The sequence below is a fragment of the Gobio gobio genome (assembly GCF_949357685.1).
Source record: "Gobio gobio genome assembly, chromosome: 14".
Lineage (NCBI taxonomy): Eukaryota > Metazoa > Chordata > Actinopteri > Cypriniformes > Gobionidae > Gobio > Gobio gobio.
The window spans coordinates 9,372,931-9,393,697 of record NC_137107.1 but is presented as its reverse complement, the minus strand read 5'-3'; the positions used below and the strand labels follow the sequence as shown (position 1 = coordinate 9,393,697).

Here is a 20,767-nt window from a genome sequence, read left to right as displayed (position 1 = left end):
TGGTGACCCATACTTGGAATTTGTGCTCTGCATTTAACCCATCCAACCCATCCACACACACAGTAGTGAACACACACACAGACATGAAAAACAATAGTTTTATTCAATGGATTATATAGACTCGAAAGCGAGCCAAGACGCTCCATTTACGATCACTAAACGCTGTCGCTATGTCAGTTCATCGCGATCTCACAAAGTACTAAGTTCAATGAAGCTGCTAACAATGCACAATAAATATCTTACTTACGTCGATTCGTGTCTACACTTTGTTTGTTTGTTAATGAGAGGTTTTGCGAGCTTGTCACGGCTGCAGAAACACACGATGTAAATGGATACATTTGACGACACAAATATGCACTGGAGCATTTGCCAATATATTATTACAGTATGAACTGAGGGTGCTCTTGCTTGCATTTGAGGGTGCTTAAGAGATTACAGCACATAATTCAAATGTTTCATGGCAATGACGTTGGATTGGTAGGTATATGCCAAAATCAACAACAACAACCGCAACATGGCAGGGTTTGCAATACGAATGTTGTCTTATTTACAACACGATATTCAGATGTCTTCTGAGGCAGCGGCAGAAACGTAGGAGTGGCTTTATCCTGTGTTGTCGTCTCCACCGGTTTCAAAACATGTCACTGGTCGGGTCCATTACATTGTCATTTTCTGCTCGTCCCGCACTTTATTACAAGAAGAAACCTTGTTTCTGCAGTACTGAAGGGGTGGATTCTTAAATGTAAATCCTTTGAGTGGTTGTGGGCACTGGGTTCACTCAGACCTGTCTCCTACGTGACCAATTAATTTAGGCATTTGCTTTATTTTTCATCTTCAATCACCAGAGAATAATGGTGAATATTTTCTGAACCTCTTACAGAGAGAAAATACATCTTATTACAGGTGCTGGTCATATAATTAGAATATCATCAAAAAGTTGATTTATTTCACTAATTCCATTCAAAAAGTGAATCTTGTATATTATATTCATTCATTACACACAGACTGATATATTTCAAATGTTTATTTCCTTTAATTTTGATGATTATAACTGACAACTAAGGAAAATCCCAAATTCAGTATCTCAGAAAATTAGAATATTGTGAAAAGGTTCAATATTGAAGAGACCTGGTGCCACACTCTAATCAGCTAATGAACTCAAAACACCTGCAAAGGCCTTTAATGGTCTCTCAGTCTAGTTCTGTAGGCTACACAATCGTGGGGAAGACTGCTGACTTGACAGTTGTCCAAAAGACGACCATTGACACCTTGCACAAGGACGGGCAAGACACAAAAGGTCATTGCAAAAGAGGCTGGCTGTTCACAGAGCTCTGTGTCCAAGCACATTAATAGAGAGGCGAAGGGAAGGAAAATATGTGGTAGAAAAAAGTGTACAAGCAATAGGGATAACCACACCCTGGAGAGGATTGTGAAACAAAACCCATTCAAAAATGTGGGGGAGATTCACAATGAGTGGACTGCAGCTGGAGTCAGTGCTTCAAGAACCACTACGCACAGACGTATGCAAGACATGGGTTTCAGCTGTCGAATTCCTTGTGTCAAGCCACTCTTGAACAACAGACAGCGTCAGAAGCATCTTGCATGGACTAAAGACAGAAAGAACTGAACTGCTGCTTAGTGGTCCAAAGTTATGTTCTCTGATGAAAGTAAATGTTGCATTTCCTTTGGAAATCAGGGTCCCAGAGTCTGGAGGAAGAGAGGAGAGGCACACAATCCACGTTGCTTGAGGTCCAGTGTAAAGTTTCCACAGTCAGTGAAGGTTTGGGGTGCCATGTCATCTGCTGGTGTTGGTCCACTGTGTTTTCTGAGGTCCAAGGTCACCGCAGCCGTATACCAGGAAGTTTTAGAGCACTTCATGCTTCCTGCTGCTGACCAACTTTATGGAGATGCAGATTTCATTTTCCAACAGGATTTGGCACCTGCACACAGTGCCAAAGCAACCAGTACCTGGTTTAAGGACCATGGTATCCCTGTTCTTAATTGGCCAGCAAACTCGCCTGACCTTAACCCCATAGAAAATCTATGGGGTATTGTGAAGAGGAAGATGCGATATGCCAGACCCAACAATGCAGAAGAGCTGAAGGCCACTATCAGAGCAACCTGGGCTCTCATAACACCTGAGCAGTGCCACAGACTGATCGACTCCATGCCACGCCGCATTGCTGCAGTAATTCAGGCAAAAGGAGCCCCAACTAAGTATTGAGTGCTGGACATGCTCATACTTTTCATGTTCATACTTTTCAGTTGGCCAAGATTTCTAAAAATCCTTTCTTTGTATTGGTCTTAAGTAATATTCTTATTTTCTGAGATACTTTTGGTATTTGGTATTTTCCTTAGTTGTCAGTTATAATCATCAAAATTAAAAGAGAAATAAATCAACTTTTTGAGGATATTCTAATTATATGACCAGCACCTGTATTATGTTTTGGGAAAGTTTCCTAATCAGAGCTAGAGCTTGACCAACTCCGACCTTGAAGGAGCTGTGTATCTGTGGGTGTGTGTCAAGTCATTTGTTACAGGACGCTCTTGAGGTGTGCAACTGGCACCCAGGGGAGAGGAAATGACCGTCTGACAGACAAAGTGGAGCATAGAAACTCAGTTTTGTGACCTCAGTGAGTCACTTTGTGCCTAAACTGGGATTTTGGTCGTCATCCTAATAATCAATGGAGATATGCTTCTGACTAAAGCTCATATGTGGAAACTTTCTAAGTTTATCTACGTGTGATTCTATAATTCCAGGTACATTTGGTGTTCAAAGTCATTATTTCTTTTTCAACTTTTTTTCAAATGGTTATATTTTAAATTACTTAAATTAGTTATGCATTGTCATGGTTCACAAGATGTTACAGGCCATAACAATATAACATTTTCTTTAAAAATTGTCAATTCTGTTACCGTCAACATCTGTTACCAAAGCAGAGTAACAATGTATGTAACAGAATTGACAGTAACAGAGTTGACAAACAAAACTATAAAGAAATGTTGTTAAAACATTTTAGTTAAAAGTAGACAAAAGGAAGTAACGTGTTTGGTAAGAGCTGAACTATTAAAGTTGAATATGTTTTCAATAAGATACTGGAAAGAATTTCTGTTAGTGAACATTTCTTTTTGAAATGCAAAATGTATCTTAAATTTTAGAATCACTCATGCCTTAACAAATCAGAATCCTTCAACTTGACGTGATGACATAGTTTAGTGACCTGTGTTAGAGTATAATCGCTGCTGTAATGAGTGTGTAAGCAGAGCGGCCTATGAACTCCTTGCTGAGTGTTGAAGCTGACTTCTGCTGATGAAACTGCAAACTATTCGTCAGTAAAAATGTCTTTAATTGATTGCATCTCTGACTCCTGGACTCCATTCATCATTACTGGTCAACTGGGTCTTAACTGTAAATTCCCTGCAGGTCGATCATGAACGATTCATTCATTTTGACTTGGGAACAATGAGAGAATGATGAATTAATCAGCTCCCTAGTTCAGTAGTCAGGGCACTGATCAGGGAGTCAGCTTTTAGTCACTGTGCGAGTAAACCTCACTCCTCTGGTTTCAAGTAAAGAGACGCTCCAGCGACTGACGCTAGGGGTTGCAGCCTTTTGCCTTCTTGTTGGAGCATCCGACTCTCATGCCGGCGAACCCGAGTTCGCGTCCCGCTTAGAGTGGACAGGTTCGAACAGGAGAGGTTACATTGGTGCTGTGACCCGGATGGGAGTGAGGTTTAGGGGGGTGAGTGTAACGGAGGCTAGCTAGTAGTTGCTGTGCGAGTAAACCTCACTCTGATCTCAAGAGGTTGCAGCCTTTAGCTTTCTTGTAAGAGTGTCCGACTCTCATGCCGGTGGACCTGAGTTTGAGTCCCGCTTAGAGTGGGCTCTATGTGTAGTGAGCCAGCATCCTTTACTGTCCCGAATTCATGAACACGATATACTGATATACGAGCTTGGGAGCTGATTGAGATGCACCCTAGTTCATCTGGAGCCGTCTACTAGAGCGCTCTCGACGAACGAACAATAACCCAAAGACTCGAGAGGTGAACTAAGGATTTCTGTTTCTGGTATAGATTGCATAGCTTCAGCCAATGGGATTGTGACATGACAAGAACGAATGATTCGGATCGGGAGGTGAGGTGAGGTGAGGTGAGCCAACAGACTGCATGGCCCGAAGACCCAGCTAAGCAATGAATAATTTCTGTTTCTCACAATTTGGCCTTGGTTGCATAACTTGCATTATAGTTTTTTCTTATTCTAAATGTGATCGTTTGCGTTAGTTGATGTGTTGAGGAATTTGGCTATTAACATGTCACTTTCAATTATATTCTGCTAGTGAATAGCCAGGAACTCACCTTTAAATTAACACTCCAAATGAGGTGCGTAGACAAAAAATTCCAAATGGAAGAGCCATCAAAACTTCAAAAGAGTCTGCACACTCATTGGACGCAAGGTAAAATCAATGCTTTACTGAAAGAAAAAAACTCTTTCGGACTCTTTTGAAGTGCTCGATTATACTCTGCTGAAATGAACGAAATGAACAAAATGTTTCAAAAATAATTAGTTAATTTTGCTAAATGAGACTCAAATATCTGAGTCAGTAAAATGATCAGAACCTCCCATCACTTAGGGATGGGCGATACCACTTATTTTGTTTTCGATTCGATACCAATATTTTCAAAGACCAGTAACATAGATATTGATACTGATACTCTCGAACACTCTCTGTGATTGATTGGTTCTGTCTTGCACATTTGTGTGTGTTAAGATGAGCAGGAAGATCGTTCTAACCCATGGAAACATAACACAGGGATATTTTGTTGCAAGGAGAAAGAGACTTTAGAACATATGATAATCTGTGTTTTCAGAAGTGATTTCAGAAAAAGGACTCTGGAAACATAGGATCTATTTTTTCCTAAATTTCAGTAGCATCTTTGTCATTTTAATGTCTCATCAGTCACATTTGCTAATTTATATTTAATCTATTCCGTGCTTGTTGTGAAAAAGAACAACTCATTCTTAGCGATGGACATGCCCCTTTTTGTGCAGTCTGTCAACATTTTGCAGAAAAGATGCCCGATTAGTTTATTTTGTTAATGAACAAGTGCAATTGGGTCACATTATAGTCAATGTAGTAGACCTCTATGCACCATATGTTTTCACCTCAAATTACATTTTTCTTAAATTTCCATATATTTAGGATTATGTTTTGTGCATACTATCTTTGCATTACACCCGCTTTCCCTCCTTGTTAAGACTGACTCACATACTGAATGGATGAATGACTTGCCCTTTCTCCTTCAGTTTTCAGTCTTAAGTTCCTTGGCATGACTAATATCTTGACATTCATATTGACAATGCATTTGCAATGTTGCAAAAGTTGATCATCATCATAACTTTGAGAATGTCATGACTGATTTAGCAAATCTGGTCGTGTCATTCAGTCGGTCCAACCCAATGAAATGTGCTTTCACAGCCCTCACTTGAAAACGATTGGCTCATAACAGCTCGTCTCACGCTTTTGCATCAGTGGGGAAAATAATTGTTGCCATGTAAATCGTCCTTGGCTGTTTTACAAAATGTGGAGTTTCCGTGACTGTACAAAGCACGCTATAAGAGGCACGTTCAATTAGTTATTGGATTCCTGTTTCTAAGCATTAAGCCAACATTCGAACAACACATTGTTTAGAGCGGTGGGTTAAACACATTATAAAAAGCCCTTCAGAATTCATGTAGCCAAGATTCATGAATGTTAGACACTACAAACAAGGCTATGGCAATGAGGTTTTATTGTTTTTGAGATTAAAACATAAAATCAATACTTATACCCTGCCACAATGAATTCATTTACCATGAATTACTTTGTATGGTTATACATTCAGGTATTTCACAAGGACAGGATAGGTAGTGCCTATGTGCTTCTGGTTGTAGTGGTGACAGACAATCTCCACCTCATAGATGTTAAAGGAGACTTTCACTCGCTCGTTTGGGGACGTGAGAAAACACAGAGTGTACAGGGCAAACTCAAACTCCGGGCTCACACCAATAAAGATGCTTCCTTTGGGTTTAATTCCATGCTTCCAACTGAACTGGAGCGCCAACATGTGTTTGTTCTCATCGGGCTGGGAATGAGACAGAAGGTAACATTGGAAAATTAGAAGAAAAAGAAATGATGAATATGTATTAAAAAGAGATTAATGAAATTAGACAGACAGATAGATAGAGTAACTGATTAATTGGTTACAATTTAGTTTATCGAGCCTACATGAAGAAGTGGTCTGAACTTGTATAATAATTTGAATTAAAAGCGCTGTAATTGACGTTAAACTACCTGTAGAACGTCTCGATTATGCATATAACCCTTGTTTCCTGACGGAGGGATCACCTTTCCTATCACCTTCGAGTGTGTACTAAACAAGCCAATGAACATTGGCGTGCAAGATTTGCATGTCGCACTCCGCCCCACAGCGCGGGTATAAATAAGGAAGTGCATGCAAACGCACCTTTGTTTTTCGCTGAGGAGACGAGCAAGTGACCCGCGCTCAGCGGCAGCACAGAAACTGTGGCGACGGGACGTACGTCTCTGTTCCCTCCTTCAGGGAACGAGGGTTACATGCGAGATGTTCCGAGATGTTCCCTTTCACAACCGAGATGTTCCCTTTCAGTTGGCCAAGGACTTACCATCAACCCTTCTCAGTACGCGTCCTTCAGGTCGATCGCTGCAAACCAATTTTGGGGACAGATGCATTCAAAATGTGTTTCTGCGTCAACATCTTGAACGGCAGCCTGTGAAGGGACTGATTCAAGGCTCGCAGGTCCAAGATTGGCCATAACTCACTGCTTTTCTTGGGTACGTTGAAGTAAGGGCTCGACCTCATCTCGGCTCGATTGCATCCTTCGTCAGTAGGACTGTGATCTCCTCCCGAAGCACAGGAGTGTTCTCCGCCAGCACATGGGTGAACAGAATGCCCCTGAAGACCAGGGGATGCTGGGCAAACTGAATCCCTGAATACCAGACTCCACATCAGTGGGACCAACGACACAACAAACCCGCACCCGCAGTGGGGCAGCGAGGTGGAACACAGGGACCTGACTCGGACGGCGGTGTGGCCCGAAGTGAGGTCTGCGTGTTGGGAGCACCCTGGTTCCACAGTTTGGCCTGCACACACACAGCGCTGCCAGCTGGTGATATGAGAGGGGGCTGAGTGTGGCAAGGCATAGCGTAGCACACTGCCAGATGCGCCCTCTTGGGACCTGGAGGAATAGAAAACTACTCTTTTATTGAAAATTTGGGTACCGTCCAGAACAAAAGGAAACAAAAGATTCTCCACCCGGTCCTCCTCCGGGTGAGGGAGCGATGCCTTCAACATGGGCCATGTCCATGAGTGCCTTGGCCTGGTAGACCTGCAGCAACGCCATGGCATGGAGAGTGGAGGCGGCCTGTCCACAGGCTCTGTAAGCCTTTTCCGTTAGTTTGGACGAGAACTTACTTGAATGGGTGCCGCGGATTACTCCTCCAATTGGCGGGAGGAGGAACCACGGTTCCTTGTGGAAACCGGGGTCTTCCACGACCGGGTTACCACCTCATACAGTTCCGGGAAGGACTCGGGACATGGTGGAGGGTTCAGGATGGCATAGCTGCCAATTCGGGATCTGGCTTGGGCAGTGCTACTCTCCGAGACGGAGGCAATGCAGCCGAGTCATCATCTCTCGATGACAGCTCACCCTTCGATGCTGCGATCGACATCTGGTCATCAGCAGGTGCACCGAAAGAGATGACTCAGTCGAGGGACCCCCATGCTCTTCCGGCAGCACGACAGGGTGCATTGTGCTGGAGGGAATAGGGGTCTGCAGAGGTTGTCTCGGTGGGAAAGCCCTAAACATAATCCTTAGGTCCCCCAACCTATTCGCCGAAGTAGCACTCTCCCGGTTTCCACCAGAGGGAGCATTAGATTGGGGCATAAGGGTGGATGCTTGGCCTTGAGAACTGAGGTAAGCAAGCCTGGACCACAACACTGCGATTGTCATGTTCCCGCACTAAGAACATGAACTATCCACAAAAGTTGCTCAAGCGTGCTGAACGCCCAATCACGTGATGCAGCGATTGTGACCATCAGCCGGCGTCAGGCAACGACCGCATCCAGAAACGCACGGGCGGAATGACATCTTGAAAAAGAAAGTGTCTGCCCGTATACTCTTTTAGAGGAAGGAAAAGGCTCTTTTAGGATGTGCTGAAGCACACAGGGGAACAGCCGCAACTAGCAGAAGAATCAGCAAAAGAACCAATTCTGCTCGCACTAGTGAGTCACGGAGAAAACCAGCTTTTCACTGCTCGGCTCCGAAACAAAAGACAAAGGTGCGTTTGCATGCACTTCCGTATTTATACCCGTGCTGCAGGGCGGAGTGCGACATGCAAATCTCGCACGCCAATGTTCATTGGCTCGTTTAGTACACAATCGAAGGTGATAGGGCTCTCATGCGTTGTTGGTTCACATTCTGACACACGTCGAATGTGACTGACTGAAAGGGAACACTAAGTTCCGCAAGACTAAGTGCCACTAATTCTATAACCCAGCCACTTTAGAGAAACCATTATTATTTTTACCTGTCAAGCAAAAGATTCAACTATATTCATGCCGGTGACATGTTAATAATACCAAACCTCATTGGTGCTCAGCGGTGCTGAGGAGGTCGGGCAGCACGGAAGAGAACTTTGAGATTGCGATGAACTATTCTGCTTTTTAGTGATTATAAAGGGAGCGTTCTGCCGTGCCAAATCCCACATACAGTATGCTTGCTTTTCTGTTAAAATTAACCGTGGTTTGTGAACGTAGACACTTTAATAACAAACAATTTATCGGGAATGTTTATGCTGGGATGTGTGGGTTGTGCAGCAACACGTAACTTAAAACTATTTAATGGAAATCTACTTAAATGTTTTAAAGGGGAAGCGCATCCCTGGAGCCTTTCACCCTCCACTTATGTGTAACATGCAAGACCCAATGAGGTTTGATGTTTTTGCCATGTCGCCATATTGGATTCGGCAATGGCCCTATCCCAAATGATACCTTTCTTGATGTAAGGTAGCGTTTGATCAGAAGTTCTCAACTCTGGCTCTCAAGGGCGACTGTCCTGCAGAGAGATCAAACTCAGCTGCCTATAACTTTCTAAGAATCCTGAAGACCTTGATTAACATTAGATATGGGATTAGTGTTGGAACAAAACTATCAGGAAAATGAATCTTGAGATTTGAGAACTTTTGGAACTATTGATTATTACTGTATGGACTTTAGTGCATTTTTGTTACGCAAAAGAAAGAAAATCATGACTTTGGAATGACAAGGAGGTGAGTAAATAATGGCAGCATTTTCTTAATTTTGGGTATTCCTTTAAAGCAATCTGTTACTAGAAAATAATAAAGTAAATGAATCTAAGTGGTATTTGTATATTCCAGTGATATCACAAACATACCTTTGGTGAGGTGACACTATATCCTTTGTAGTCAATGTGTCCTAGTTTCTCTTGTAAGTACAACTGAATCCAGTTATGAAAACCAATGACGGTATGGCCTCCTCTGGTCTCTCCTACAAAGACATGCTCAAAACCAGAAGAGTCTGGTCTGGTGGAGAAAGAAAATCAAAAACTTGTAAAAATGTCTTTGTTACATAAATGAATACCAGCCTGTGATATTTAATCATTTTACTCAATATTTTCATCAAGCTGGGCATGTATTTAGGAAGTTATCTGTCTGTGTGAACAGGGATCAGATTCATTAAATATTCTTAAGAATAACATTAATTTTAAAGTTGTGATGTATCAGAAATAGCAAAATCATCGGAGTGAAAGAAGAAAAAACTGTATCCATTGGTTGTTGATTGGATGGAGGCAGATTTGAATGCAAGCCTGTCAATTGTAAGACATTTTTGCAGGGTCACCTGAAGATTGAGTTATGACATTTTGATTAAAAATAATGTGGTGAGTAAATGAAACTTGTTCTTAAATGGATACTACATTCTCTATCATCTACTTGCCCTCATGCCACCCCAGATCTATACGACTTTCTTTCTTCTATGGAATGCAAACAAAGATTTTTAGATCCATTTCTGTGAGTTTATAATGTAATGTATATAATGTAAATGGATGGGACCCTCAAAGAACATGCTTCAAAAATGTAGAAAAACGAACATGACGGCAACCCATGAATCAATGTCTTTTTAAGCAGAACGATAGATGTGTGTGAGAAAAATTGTAATATTATACCATTTTAACTACAAACCATCACTTCCGGCCAACTATTATATGTCTTGTATTCATGTGTTCAAGGTTGGTCAAGTGATGGTCCTCAGTGCTTTTGCATTACTTCTCGCATGAGCTTCACAATATATGCTTACATGATGCTTCACAACCTGCAGCACTAGCGCTTCAACAGTGCTCTCATGTAGGACAGCTGGCCAGAAGTGATGGTTTATAGTTTAAAAGTTTGAAATAACAATGTTTTTCTTTCACACACACACACCTATCATCTCATATGGGTTATTATTGTGTTCTTTTTGCATGGATTTTGAAGCATCAAATTTTGGACATTTTATAAAAATGATATGGACTCTTAGAGAAAAAATCTTAATTTGTCATCTGGGAGACATTAGTAAGTAAATGACGGATCGTAAATTATGTGAGAATAGGATGGAGTATCCCTGTAAGACAAAACTTAAAAATTATCGTAAATAATGTCTTAAAGTTAGGATATCCTCCAATTTGTGTAAAGTTAAAATGTTTATTGAATTTATTGGGTTGTTTAAAATATTAAGTATCATAGATCATGAAAGCAATAATCGGTCATGATTATGCACAGGGATGTGTTTTCATATCTTTTATACTCAATTTAATAAGTAATATAGATTATAGCTAATTGTTTGTGATCTTAATGTTATTAGTTTAATTTTAGTTTTGCATCATCATGGATGATACCATTTAAGATTTTCCATGTGTCTGAATTAAGTTAATTTTGAGTAACAAAAGGAGATTTTTTTTCCCTAATGGTATAATATGATCTGCATGATTTCTCACTTCTCACAGAGATAACCTTGACCAAGAATGACAAGTTTAAGCTTTTTAGTCTAAAAAAACATTTTGAGTTGCCTGGCTATCACCAGACCAAGCTCCATCTTTTAAAGGGTTAGTTCACCCAAAAATAAAAATTCTGTCATCATTTACTCACCCTCAAGTTGTTCCAAACCTGTACGAGTTTCTTTGTTCTGCTGAACACAAAAGAAAAGATTTGGAAGAATGTTTGTAACCAAGCAGATGGAGCAACCATTGACTACCATAGTAGGGAAAAAAATACTATGGTAGTCAATGGTTTGCTCTATCTGCTTTGTTACAAACATTCTTCCAAATCTCTTCTTTTGTGTTCAGGAGAACAAAGAAACTCGTACAGGTTTGGAACATCATGAGGGTGAGTAAATGATGACAGAATTTTAATTTTTGGGTGAACTATTCCTTTAAGATTGAACATTAGTCTGGGGGTCTGCTCTGTATTTTCTACTGCACAAGAGGTGTGATAAACGGGCATAGTTCAAATGACTCTGTACACAATTGGATAGTCCTTCAACCAATCAGACCAATGATCCATCACTTCTCTCTCTGTCATCATGTTAAACCCACCAATAGCACGCCATGTGGATAAGCCGTTTTGTTATTGGTCCCCGCAAATTTGTAACAGAAGCAGGATAGAAAAATGTACAAGTTTCCAGCCTGAGCTACAGGGCGAAATCAAATCTGGTAGACTTTACCCAGTCTACATTTTGAGGGCTTTTTGCTGAATTGGAAATTCAGTTGACACTCTACACAATCAAGTATAATAGGGACAAGAAAGATGTTATTTTTAATAATTCCACTTTTAAACATTCTTTTTAGGATTTATCTTAATTCAATTCTCATGTTGTTCTAAACCTGTATGACTATTTGAAAATAAAATAATATATTTTAAATAATTAGGGTAAACAAACAGTTTGGTTACCATTGACTTCCATTGTATACAGGAGAAAACAACAACAACATCTTATATTAATAAATCTTATTGTGACGAGCAGGGCGAGCGAGAGCCGTGAGAGCGGCGCGAGGCCGGTGAGAGATTGATGATGAGCGCCAGCTTTGCGTCACACCGATCTCTCACGGAGGAGTGATGGGAGCATAAAAGGAGTAGCGACAACAGTGAAGGACGAGAGAGGACCAGGCCTGGACTTTATGTTGTGTTTTGTTTACGTTTTATTATGTGTGTGCGGAAGTTGTCCGTGAGGGGCTTTTACTTTCAGTTTGTTTATTTATTTATTAAAGTCTGTTGATTATTCGCCGGTTCCAGCCTTCTTCCCTGAACAAAGAACTGTGTTACATTGGTGTCGAAACCCGGGAGAAAGGAGGGACATGCTGCTGAGGGGGATCGCGGTGCTGAGGAGGTCGGGCAGCGCGGAAGAGAAAAGACTGCGATTGGCTGGCTGAGGACCGATCAGCAGTGTGTATGGGGGGGAGTAGAGCGCAGTCTCGTGGGTACCCTCCGGCCTGCGAGGGGCGATGGGGATATGTGACGAGCAGGGCGAGCGAGAGCCGTGAGAAAGCGGCACGAGGACAGTGAGTAATTGGATGATGAGTGCCAGCTGCACATTACACCGGTCTCGGATCTCTAATGGAGGAGTGTATGGAGCATAAAAGGTGGAGCGACTACAGTGAAGAAAGAGAGAGGACCAGGCCTGGAGTTTGTTTACGTTTTATTATGCGGTTGTATTATGCTTTCAGTTTATTTACTTATTAAAGTCTGTTGATTGTTTGCCGGTTCCCGCCTCCTTCTTCCCTGAACAAAGAACTGTGTTACACTTATATTCTACAAAAAAAGAAAGTCATACATGTTTGAAAGGACATGAGTGAATGATGACAGAATAGGCATTTTTTGGGGGGTGAAAATCCCTATGACAAATTTAACTTTCTTCAGAAGATGTTTGTGAATCTGGCCCCAGATAATTTCTCCTGAAATCCTCTATACTTACTTACTGGATCCTCTCCTGGCATACAGCTCAAACCAAATGTGATAGAGCTGTTGCTTGAAGGCTGTGGTATCCTCTGGAGAGAGATGCTTCTCCACTAGATATTTGTGGGCAATCTAATGTCAGCAAATATACAATAGTTGCAAATTACTATTCAGTACACTATCTTATGTAAATTGTAAGGTATAATAAATTCATATCTCATTTTAGACGTACCTCTGTGCATGGTACTTCACAAGAAATAAAACAAACATCTCAAACTGTTATTTTGAAAAACAGAACACAGCGGAATTATTCCTTGTCACAAGTAATGAATAACTTCAGTGAGCCGTTTTTTACCTTCATAGTGGGAGTCTTTATAACTGAATCCAGGAACTTGTGATTTTCCAGCTCTTCCTCTGGTGTGACAATCTCTGGTTCACCAGTAGCACTTTCATAGTTGTCCAGAAGTGAAATGAAAGCTAAAATGACACAATATCATTATAAAGACAAGATATTTCAGCTTCATCTCTTAGTTTAAATCTATACTATTTCCAATCTTGTCATGGCAAGTAGAATGTTCTTATTCCATTGATCACTGCATATTTGTAAATGTTTTAATTCAATAAGTTGCCTTACCTTTTATAGAAAAAATAACCATCAAACATGATGATAGATTGTTTTTAGTGCTCCAAGGATATTGACAGCACTACGATCTTCTCATCTGAGCTGCCTACGGTCTGTCATCGCTTGTCAATGTCAAAATATTTCAGATGACCAATCAAATCAAAGTAGGCGGGCTTTATGTTCATAGAAGCTGCTGAGCGGGAATTCACATTTCACAGCGCCGGTTGCTAGAGTAAACGGTGTAAGTAGCTAAACTAAACTAAACTTTCGTGTTTTAGGATAGAAATGTAAAACAACCGACAAAAATAATCATGCAAACTAATATAATTGTCTGATTGCAGCATTTTGAATTAAAGAAGGACATTAACGAAGCCGATTTCATCAGATTAGGCATAATATAATGAATGTGTGTGTACAACTACCTACATATTGTGAATTAATTTAATAAACTTATTTACCTAGCGTTCGTAGCCTTCTGTGAATTAACTTGTCTAAGAAAATGCTTAATAAAATATAGGCTAAATATCAGTTGATCTTATGTTTACTGTCTTCACTGATGCAGACGAAAATGAGAAGACTATCAGTCAAAGCTCGGCTTTAGGAGGGGAAGAGAGAGTGAAAAAGAAAGAGTAATGGAAATGAGGAGAGAGCAGGTATGACAAATCATCTACTGTACACTAACATTTTAGCCTTCAAACATCTTAAAATGCACATAGATCAGAGAAACCCCGAACCCCCCAAATAGCTAAATTTTGGGACCTCATTGGTTTTAAAACTCTACGGCCCTATGTACAGAGAGAGGTTTTTATTTTTATTTATGTTTTACATCAGTTGTGTTCTTCTGTGTGGATACATCTGATGGTTTGAGATACAGGCCTACCCATGTTTGCCTGTGATTGCTATATACTCTGAAACCTTTTCACAATTTCAATGGTTCGCTGCTAGGAGGAAATCTTAGTTAACCAATAAACCCAATATCTGTATTAGGGCTGGGCAACTCAAAACCCTCAAGATCCACTTTACTGCAGAGTTTAGCTCCAACTATGATCAAACTCACCTGCCTGTAGCTTTATAGTAATCCGGGAATTCATTCAGGCTGAATCCGAAATCGCCCCCTATACCCTCAAATATGGCTCTATTTGAGGGGACAGCCATTTGTAGTGGTGTCTGAAACCATAGTGGACGTTATTGAGTGCACTCATTCAATTTGATTTCGGATTCAGCCTCAGCATGCGACTCTCACATTGCATTATGGGTATAATTTAGCTGATGAGCGTACATCAGTTGTACACAGCCCTTGATTGTCAGACACAGCCCTTGATTAGCTTGTTCAGGTTTGTTTGATGAAGGCTCTGCAGGATAGAGTATCTCAAAGGCTGAATCCGAAATCGCCCCCTAAAGCCTCAATCACTATTCCCTACGTTAGTCAACTAATATAGTTCACTTGAAGGAGTGAATGAAAACGAGTGTGTGAAGTCGGACAGCCATTGAGTGTACATCGGTTGTACACACGTTACTGCGGTGCATTGTGGGATTGAATGAGTGCACTCAATAATGACCACTATGGTTTCGGACACCACTACAAGATCTGCTTGGTTAATAAAATTCTTCCAAATATCTTCCTTTGTGTTCAGCAGAACAAAGAAATTCATACAGGTTTTGAACAACTTGAGCGTGACTACACTCACCTAAAGGATTATTAGGAACACTTGTTCAATTTCTCATTAATGCAATTATCTAATCAATAGGTAAGAAAGAAAGAAAGGTGATTTAAGCAATTTTGCACGTGGCATGGTTGTTGGTGCCAGACGGGCCGGTCTGAGTATTTCACAATCTGCTCAGTTACTGGGATTTTCACGCACAACCATTTCTAGGGTTTATGGTGTGAAAAGGGAAAAACATCCAGTATGCGGCAGTCCTGTGGGCGAAAATGCCTTGTTGATGCTAGAGGTCAGAGGAGAATGGGCCGACTGATTCAAGCTGATAGAAGAGCAACTTTGACTGAAATAACACTCGTTACAACCGAGGTATGCAGCAAAGCATTTGTGAAGCCACAACACGCACAACCTTGAGGCGGATGAGCTACAACAGCAGAAGACCCCACCGGGTACCACTCATCTCCACTACAAATAGGAAAAAGAGGCTACAATTTGCACAAGCTCACCAAAATTGGACAGTTGAAGACTGGAAAAATGTTGCCTGGTCTGATGAGTCTCGATTTCTGTTGAGACATTCAGATGGTAGAGTCAGAATTTGGCGTAAACAGAATGAGAACATGGATCCATCATGCCTTGTTACCACTGTGCAGGCTGGTGGTGGTGGTGTAATGGTGTGGGGGATGTTTTCTTGGCACACTTTAGGCCCCTTAGTGCCAATTGGGCATCGTTTAAATGCCAAGGCCTACCTGAGCATTGTTTCTGACCATGTCCATCCCTTTATGACCACCATGTACCCATCCTCTGATGGCTACTTCCAGCAGGATAATGCACCATGTCACAAAGCTCGAATCATTTCAAAATGGTTTCTTGAACATGACAATGAGTTCACTGTACTAAAATGGCCCCCACACTCACCAGATCTCAACCCAATAGAGCATCTTTGGGATGTGGTGGAACGGGAGCTTCGTCCCCTGGATGTGCATCCCACAAATCTCCATCAACTGCAAGATGCTATCCTATCAATATGGGCCAATATTTCTAAAGAATGCTTTCAGCACCTTGTTGAATCAATGCCACGTAGAATTAAGGCAGTTCTGAAGGCGAAAGGGGGTCAAACACAGTATTAGTATGATGTTCCTAATAATCCTTTAGGTGAGTGTATATGATGACAAAATTTTTGGGTGAGCTATTCCTTTAAGGCTTATTCGGATGGGATTAGTTTAACATGGAGAGGTGGGGTAAAGTTTGTCTGGATATCACCAGACCAAGCTCAATCTTTTAAGATTGAACATTAGTCTGGGGAGTCTGCTCTGTATTTTCTACTGCACAAGAGGCATGATCAACGGGCATAGTTCAAACGACTCTGTACGCAATTGGACAGTCCTTCAACCAATCAGACCAACGATCCATCGCTTCTCTATCGCCAACGTGTTAAACCCGCCAATAGTGCATCAGGTGGATTAGCCGGTTTGTGATTGGTCCCCGAATCCAATCAGAATTTAATACATTTAATTAATAAAATCGTTTGACCGGACCATACTGTTAAATATAGATTATATGTGTTTGCGCATTTGATATTAGGAAGCAAGGGAGGTGATTGCAGTGCGTAAATCGAGTTACCCCTATCCCACTTCTGCTATTTCTTTATTCTATATTTCTTATCCCGTGCGAATTGGCCATTAATATTACAGACGTCCTGTAGCATTCCACCATCTACCCTTGCTAAACTAATCAAGTCCGATAGGGCTTTAGTCTGCACTTCTCTGCACATTCCATGAAGAAACACTTTTTCTGAGGCCATTACATAAAACATTTCTTTCACACTTTAAATGAATAAAATCACACATATTAGCTGATTTCCTACCCAAGAAAGTCTCCTTTTTGAAAATGTTTTCATCAACAAAAGTGAACAAAGGCAACCCTGCTGCATCATTGCAATCGTCAAAACCTGTCAGACCACCCGCTCTGCCCTGTGAGACAAAGAAAAGTTTGAGGAACTTCCAAAAGCATTTTCAATTTTTTTTTCAAGCATGGCTGGCATAACTTTAAACAGGCAGTTAATCACTGGGTAAACTTAAATTATTCATATTTTTATTATATATGAAGACAGGAATGTTTCAATAGCTGCTTAGCACTACAATTTATTAAACATTAAACATGAATTATTAATGCAATCGATTAGTTGTGATTAAATCATATACTTACTATATCATTAACAATCCTAGTAAGCATTCAAGTTAACATTTTGCACCCCTGTCCAAAAGTGTCACTGTGAATGGTTTTCTAAACACAGCACTAAAGTACAATGCTCATCTGAGTTTGTCTGTGTTAAATGGGAGCATGGGCTCTCTCTGACCTTATGACCTTAAGTCAACAAACATAAAATGAAAATGCACGTCACGTTTTTAGTGTAAATTGTAAAGGATACAACAGAAAGCAGATGTCGAATATTGTTCAGAATTATTTTTTTATATTATTGTTATTATATATATTTTTTTCTAGTAAACTTCACACAGGAAAGATTTCAGAATTACCTGTAGAGATATGCGATAATCTATCCCAGGTCTCAGCCGGTTGACGTCATTGTCCCAGATCTCCTGAATCAAAGCTGAAAGTTCTCGATCACCTTCAATCATTTTTTTTTCTTTTTTAATTCCTAAGGATTCACTTCAGGTGTTAAATATACGTCATATGAAATTAATTGCTTTATTCAAAACACGGTGACATGAAAAAAAAAAAATGAAGAAGCAGATTTTGATATAAAAATAACCTTAAAATTTGGTAAGTGACCAGTTATTTAAAAAGTGAAAATTAATTTAATGCAACATTTGTTACAGTTGCATTATTTTTTCAGAGTGCAGTTATTGTTATTATTATTATGGAATGTAAAAGACTAATTCATTTCAGGGCTCGACATTAAGCCTGTTCACGTGCAAGTAAATCTGTCATTCACTTAAATTATTATTATTTTTTTGTGTTGTAAATATAATTTATTCTGAAGCAATGTTCTCACCAGTGTTCAATTAGCTTTGACATATTTAAATCTGCATATTTGTGATATTTTCACCTTTTATAAAGGGCATTTTTCCATAATCTTATTAAATATAGGCTATGCTTCAACTTTCATTTTATATTCTTAAATTATTAAGACACTATAGGGCTGTTACCAATCAAATTAAATCATTTACACTGAAAAATTACAACTGCATTAAATAACGTTATGAGATTGTTTTAAATCTTTTTTGAATATACAAATAGGAAATGTTGGAAAGAATGTTTAAACATGAAACTAAACCACCAGTAGGTGGCGGCAATGACGGAGTCATTGAGTAGAATCGTTTGAAACGGCTGATTCATTCAAGAATGAGGCAGTCGTTTAGTAATTGAATCTTTGATTCAACCGATTCATTTAAAACACTGAATCATTCAGTAACACACTGTTGCTGTGAAACACGCTGTGGTTCTGCTCTGATCTTTGTTTGGAACTATTTTCGCTGCTGAAATAGAACAAAAACAGTCAATATTGCATCTAAAATGCTAATTAATTGTGTATGAAATCAGTGTCATTTTCAGTCGCGATGGTAGCTATTCAGGAAAACAGCACTCTTGGTTGTGTGATATTGCTCAACTGTATCATATGTTATAAACATAAAAACTCCACAATTTGTAGCCCGTGTATGTTAACTGAGTTTCTTTGAGTGAGCGGCGCTCATTTGTTTTGATTTCTCCTCGAGAGGCTGCGCGAGCGCCAACAGCGCAACCTTGTTACCGGCAGTTCTTTATACATTATATTATCCACTATCGATCGCCACTTACACTAAATGAATGCAGAATCATTCTTGCATGTTGGTGATTCCCTAGTTAGTTTTTGTTATTGATGTTTTAATCATGTTACTTGTCCGGTCAGGCAAGTCAAATTCTCTTTCACTTGCCCCTTCAAAAAATCGCTGGACAAGCGTTAATGTCGAGCCCTGCATTTCTAAACACTACGTTCTGAACTGACACCAGAAAACAATTCAATACATAAACAATATATGCATACACTGACCTGGTTCCTCTCAGCGATGTGGGTTAGTGGTAGATTTGGATTGTCTTCTTAATAACAGTGATGAAGGTATGCCACAACAGCTTAGAGCAATGGTGTTAGCGCACATGAACTGGTTGGGTAAGATGCAGCAACGTTCCCACACCATGACAGAGGGCCTTTTCTAAAGGGTTAGCCAGTGTCAGCAACTCTAGCCAAAGGGATTAGAGCAGGTTGCAGTGCTTTTGAATGTGCCTCTACAGTGAGGGCAAGTGCTTTTTATTTGTTTTCGTGAGGTATTGACTCTTTACCTGACACTGTGTACCTTCTTCTAAAGCCCGACCCAATCCCCAAAACATGAGCCAGACTAGGCAGACTTCCCTTTTTTTAATATGAAAGTTATTCTCCAATATATGATCACTGAATGTCTTACAGGGTTAATATTTTGATTTTGGATGATATTCACATACTGTTTCAACCTTCCACAAAGTTAGTTTCACTTTTATTTTTAATTCATTTTAATTTTAACCCCCCTATATTGTATTTCTACAGTTACTGCAGCGATGAAAGGGCCCTCACACCCGTGCCACCTGCACATAGTACACTAAGTACAAAGTACATAGTACACATAGTACTCCTGGGAGTTTAGCTGGTGTTTGGTTGGACTCTTTGTTTTAATGTGTCATGTAATCCCCTCATTTCCCTTGTGTTCATGCCATGTGCTGTTGTTCCGTTTCAGACGGTCACTACTACATCACATCGGTTGTGACCAAGCGGCAACCTCCCGCAGTTTCTCTTGAAGCCAATACGGAAGTGACATAAACTGCAATTCATCGACTGCCCGCTAGGGACAGGCTCCAGAAGGAGCAGAATCTCATTGCGCCCCATGTTAAAATGGCCAACTTTACAGCAGATTAAAACATGTTTACAGCCTGGTACAAATTGTGGTTTTGGTCTATACGGCTAATTTTGCCCTTCATGACGACTGTGAGGTGGGTGAATTTTTTCACTCATTCGTTTACATTATATAAAGCCTTAAAGTTCTGCATAATTAAGGGCGTGGCCACTTCGAGTGACAGGTGGATTGTCGTTTATCTGCTGTCTGTTAGTCATCGCGTCACTTCAGCTCCGCCCACGTCCCGTCTTTTTGCCCATTTTCTGTTATCCGGGAGTGACACACGATGACGCGCTGCCAAGATGGAAACGGCCATCTCGTCCATACTGTGCAACTCAGCAAAGGCTGTTCTCACAGCTGGTTTGGTGCGCTGTGAGAGAGCGCGTAAGGGCTGTTTTTTCAGCTGGACGGTGCGCTATTGAGTGCGCTCAAGAGCTGTCTTCACAGCTGGTAAGAAGGCGCCTTCTATGAGTGTGAGAGCACACAGCAGGCTTGCACTGTCCTTGTCTGTGTGCCCACTGTGCCGCGGTAATCTCCCCTGTGTGC

The 20,767-nt window shown here is 40.6% G+C and overlaps 1 protein-coding gene across 1 annotated transcript; it reads right to left on the bottom strand.

Annotated features, from left to right (window-relative positions):
• Nucleotides 1-5,871: 5,871 nt before the first annotated feature.
• On the bottom strand, nucleotides 5,872-17,938 carry endou2 (endonuclease, polyU-specific 2; the record flags this gene model as incomplete). The annotated part of the gene is made up of 6 exons (XM_079835886.1): nucleotides 5,872-6,123; nucleotides 9,473-9,620; nucleotides 13,042-13,154; nucleotides 13,378-13,499; nucleotides 17,167-17,272; nucleotides 17,837-17,938. 6 exons carry the CDS (start codon nucleotides 17,936-17,938, stop codon nucleotides 5,872-5,874), a joined length of 843 nt encoding a protein of 280 aa, XP_079692012.1.
• Between the last annotated feature and the right edge of the window lie 2,829 nt (nucleotides 17,939-20,767).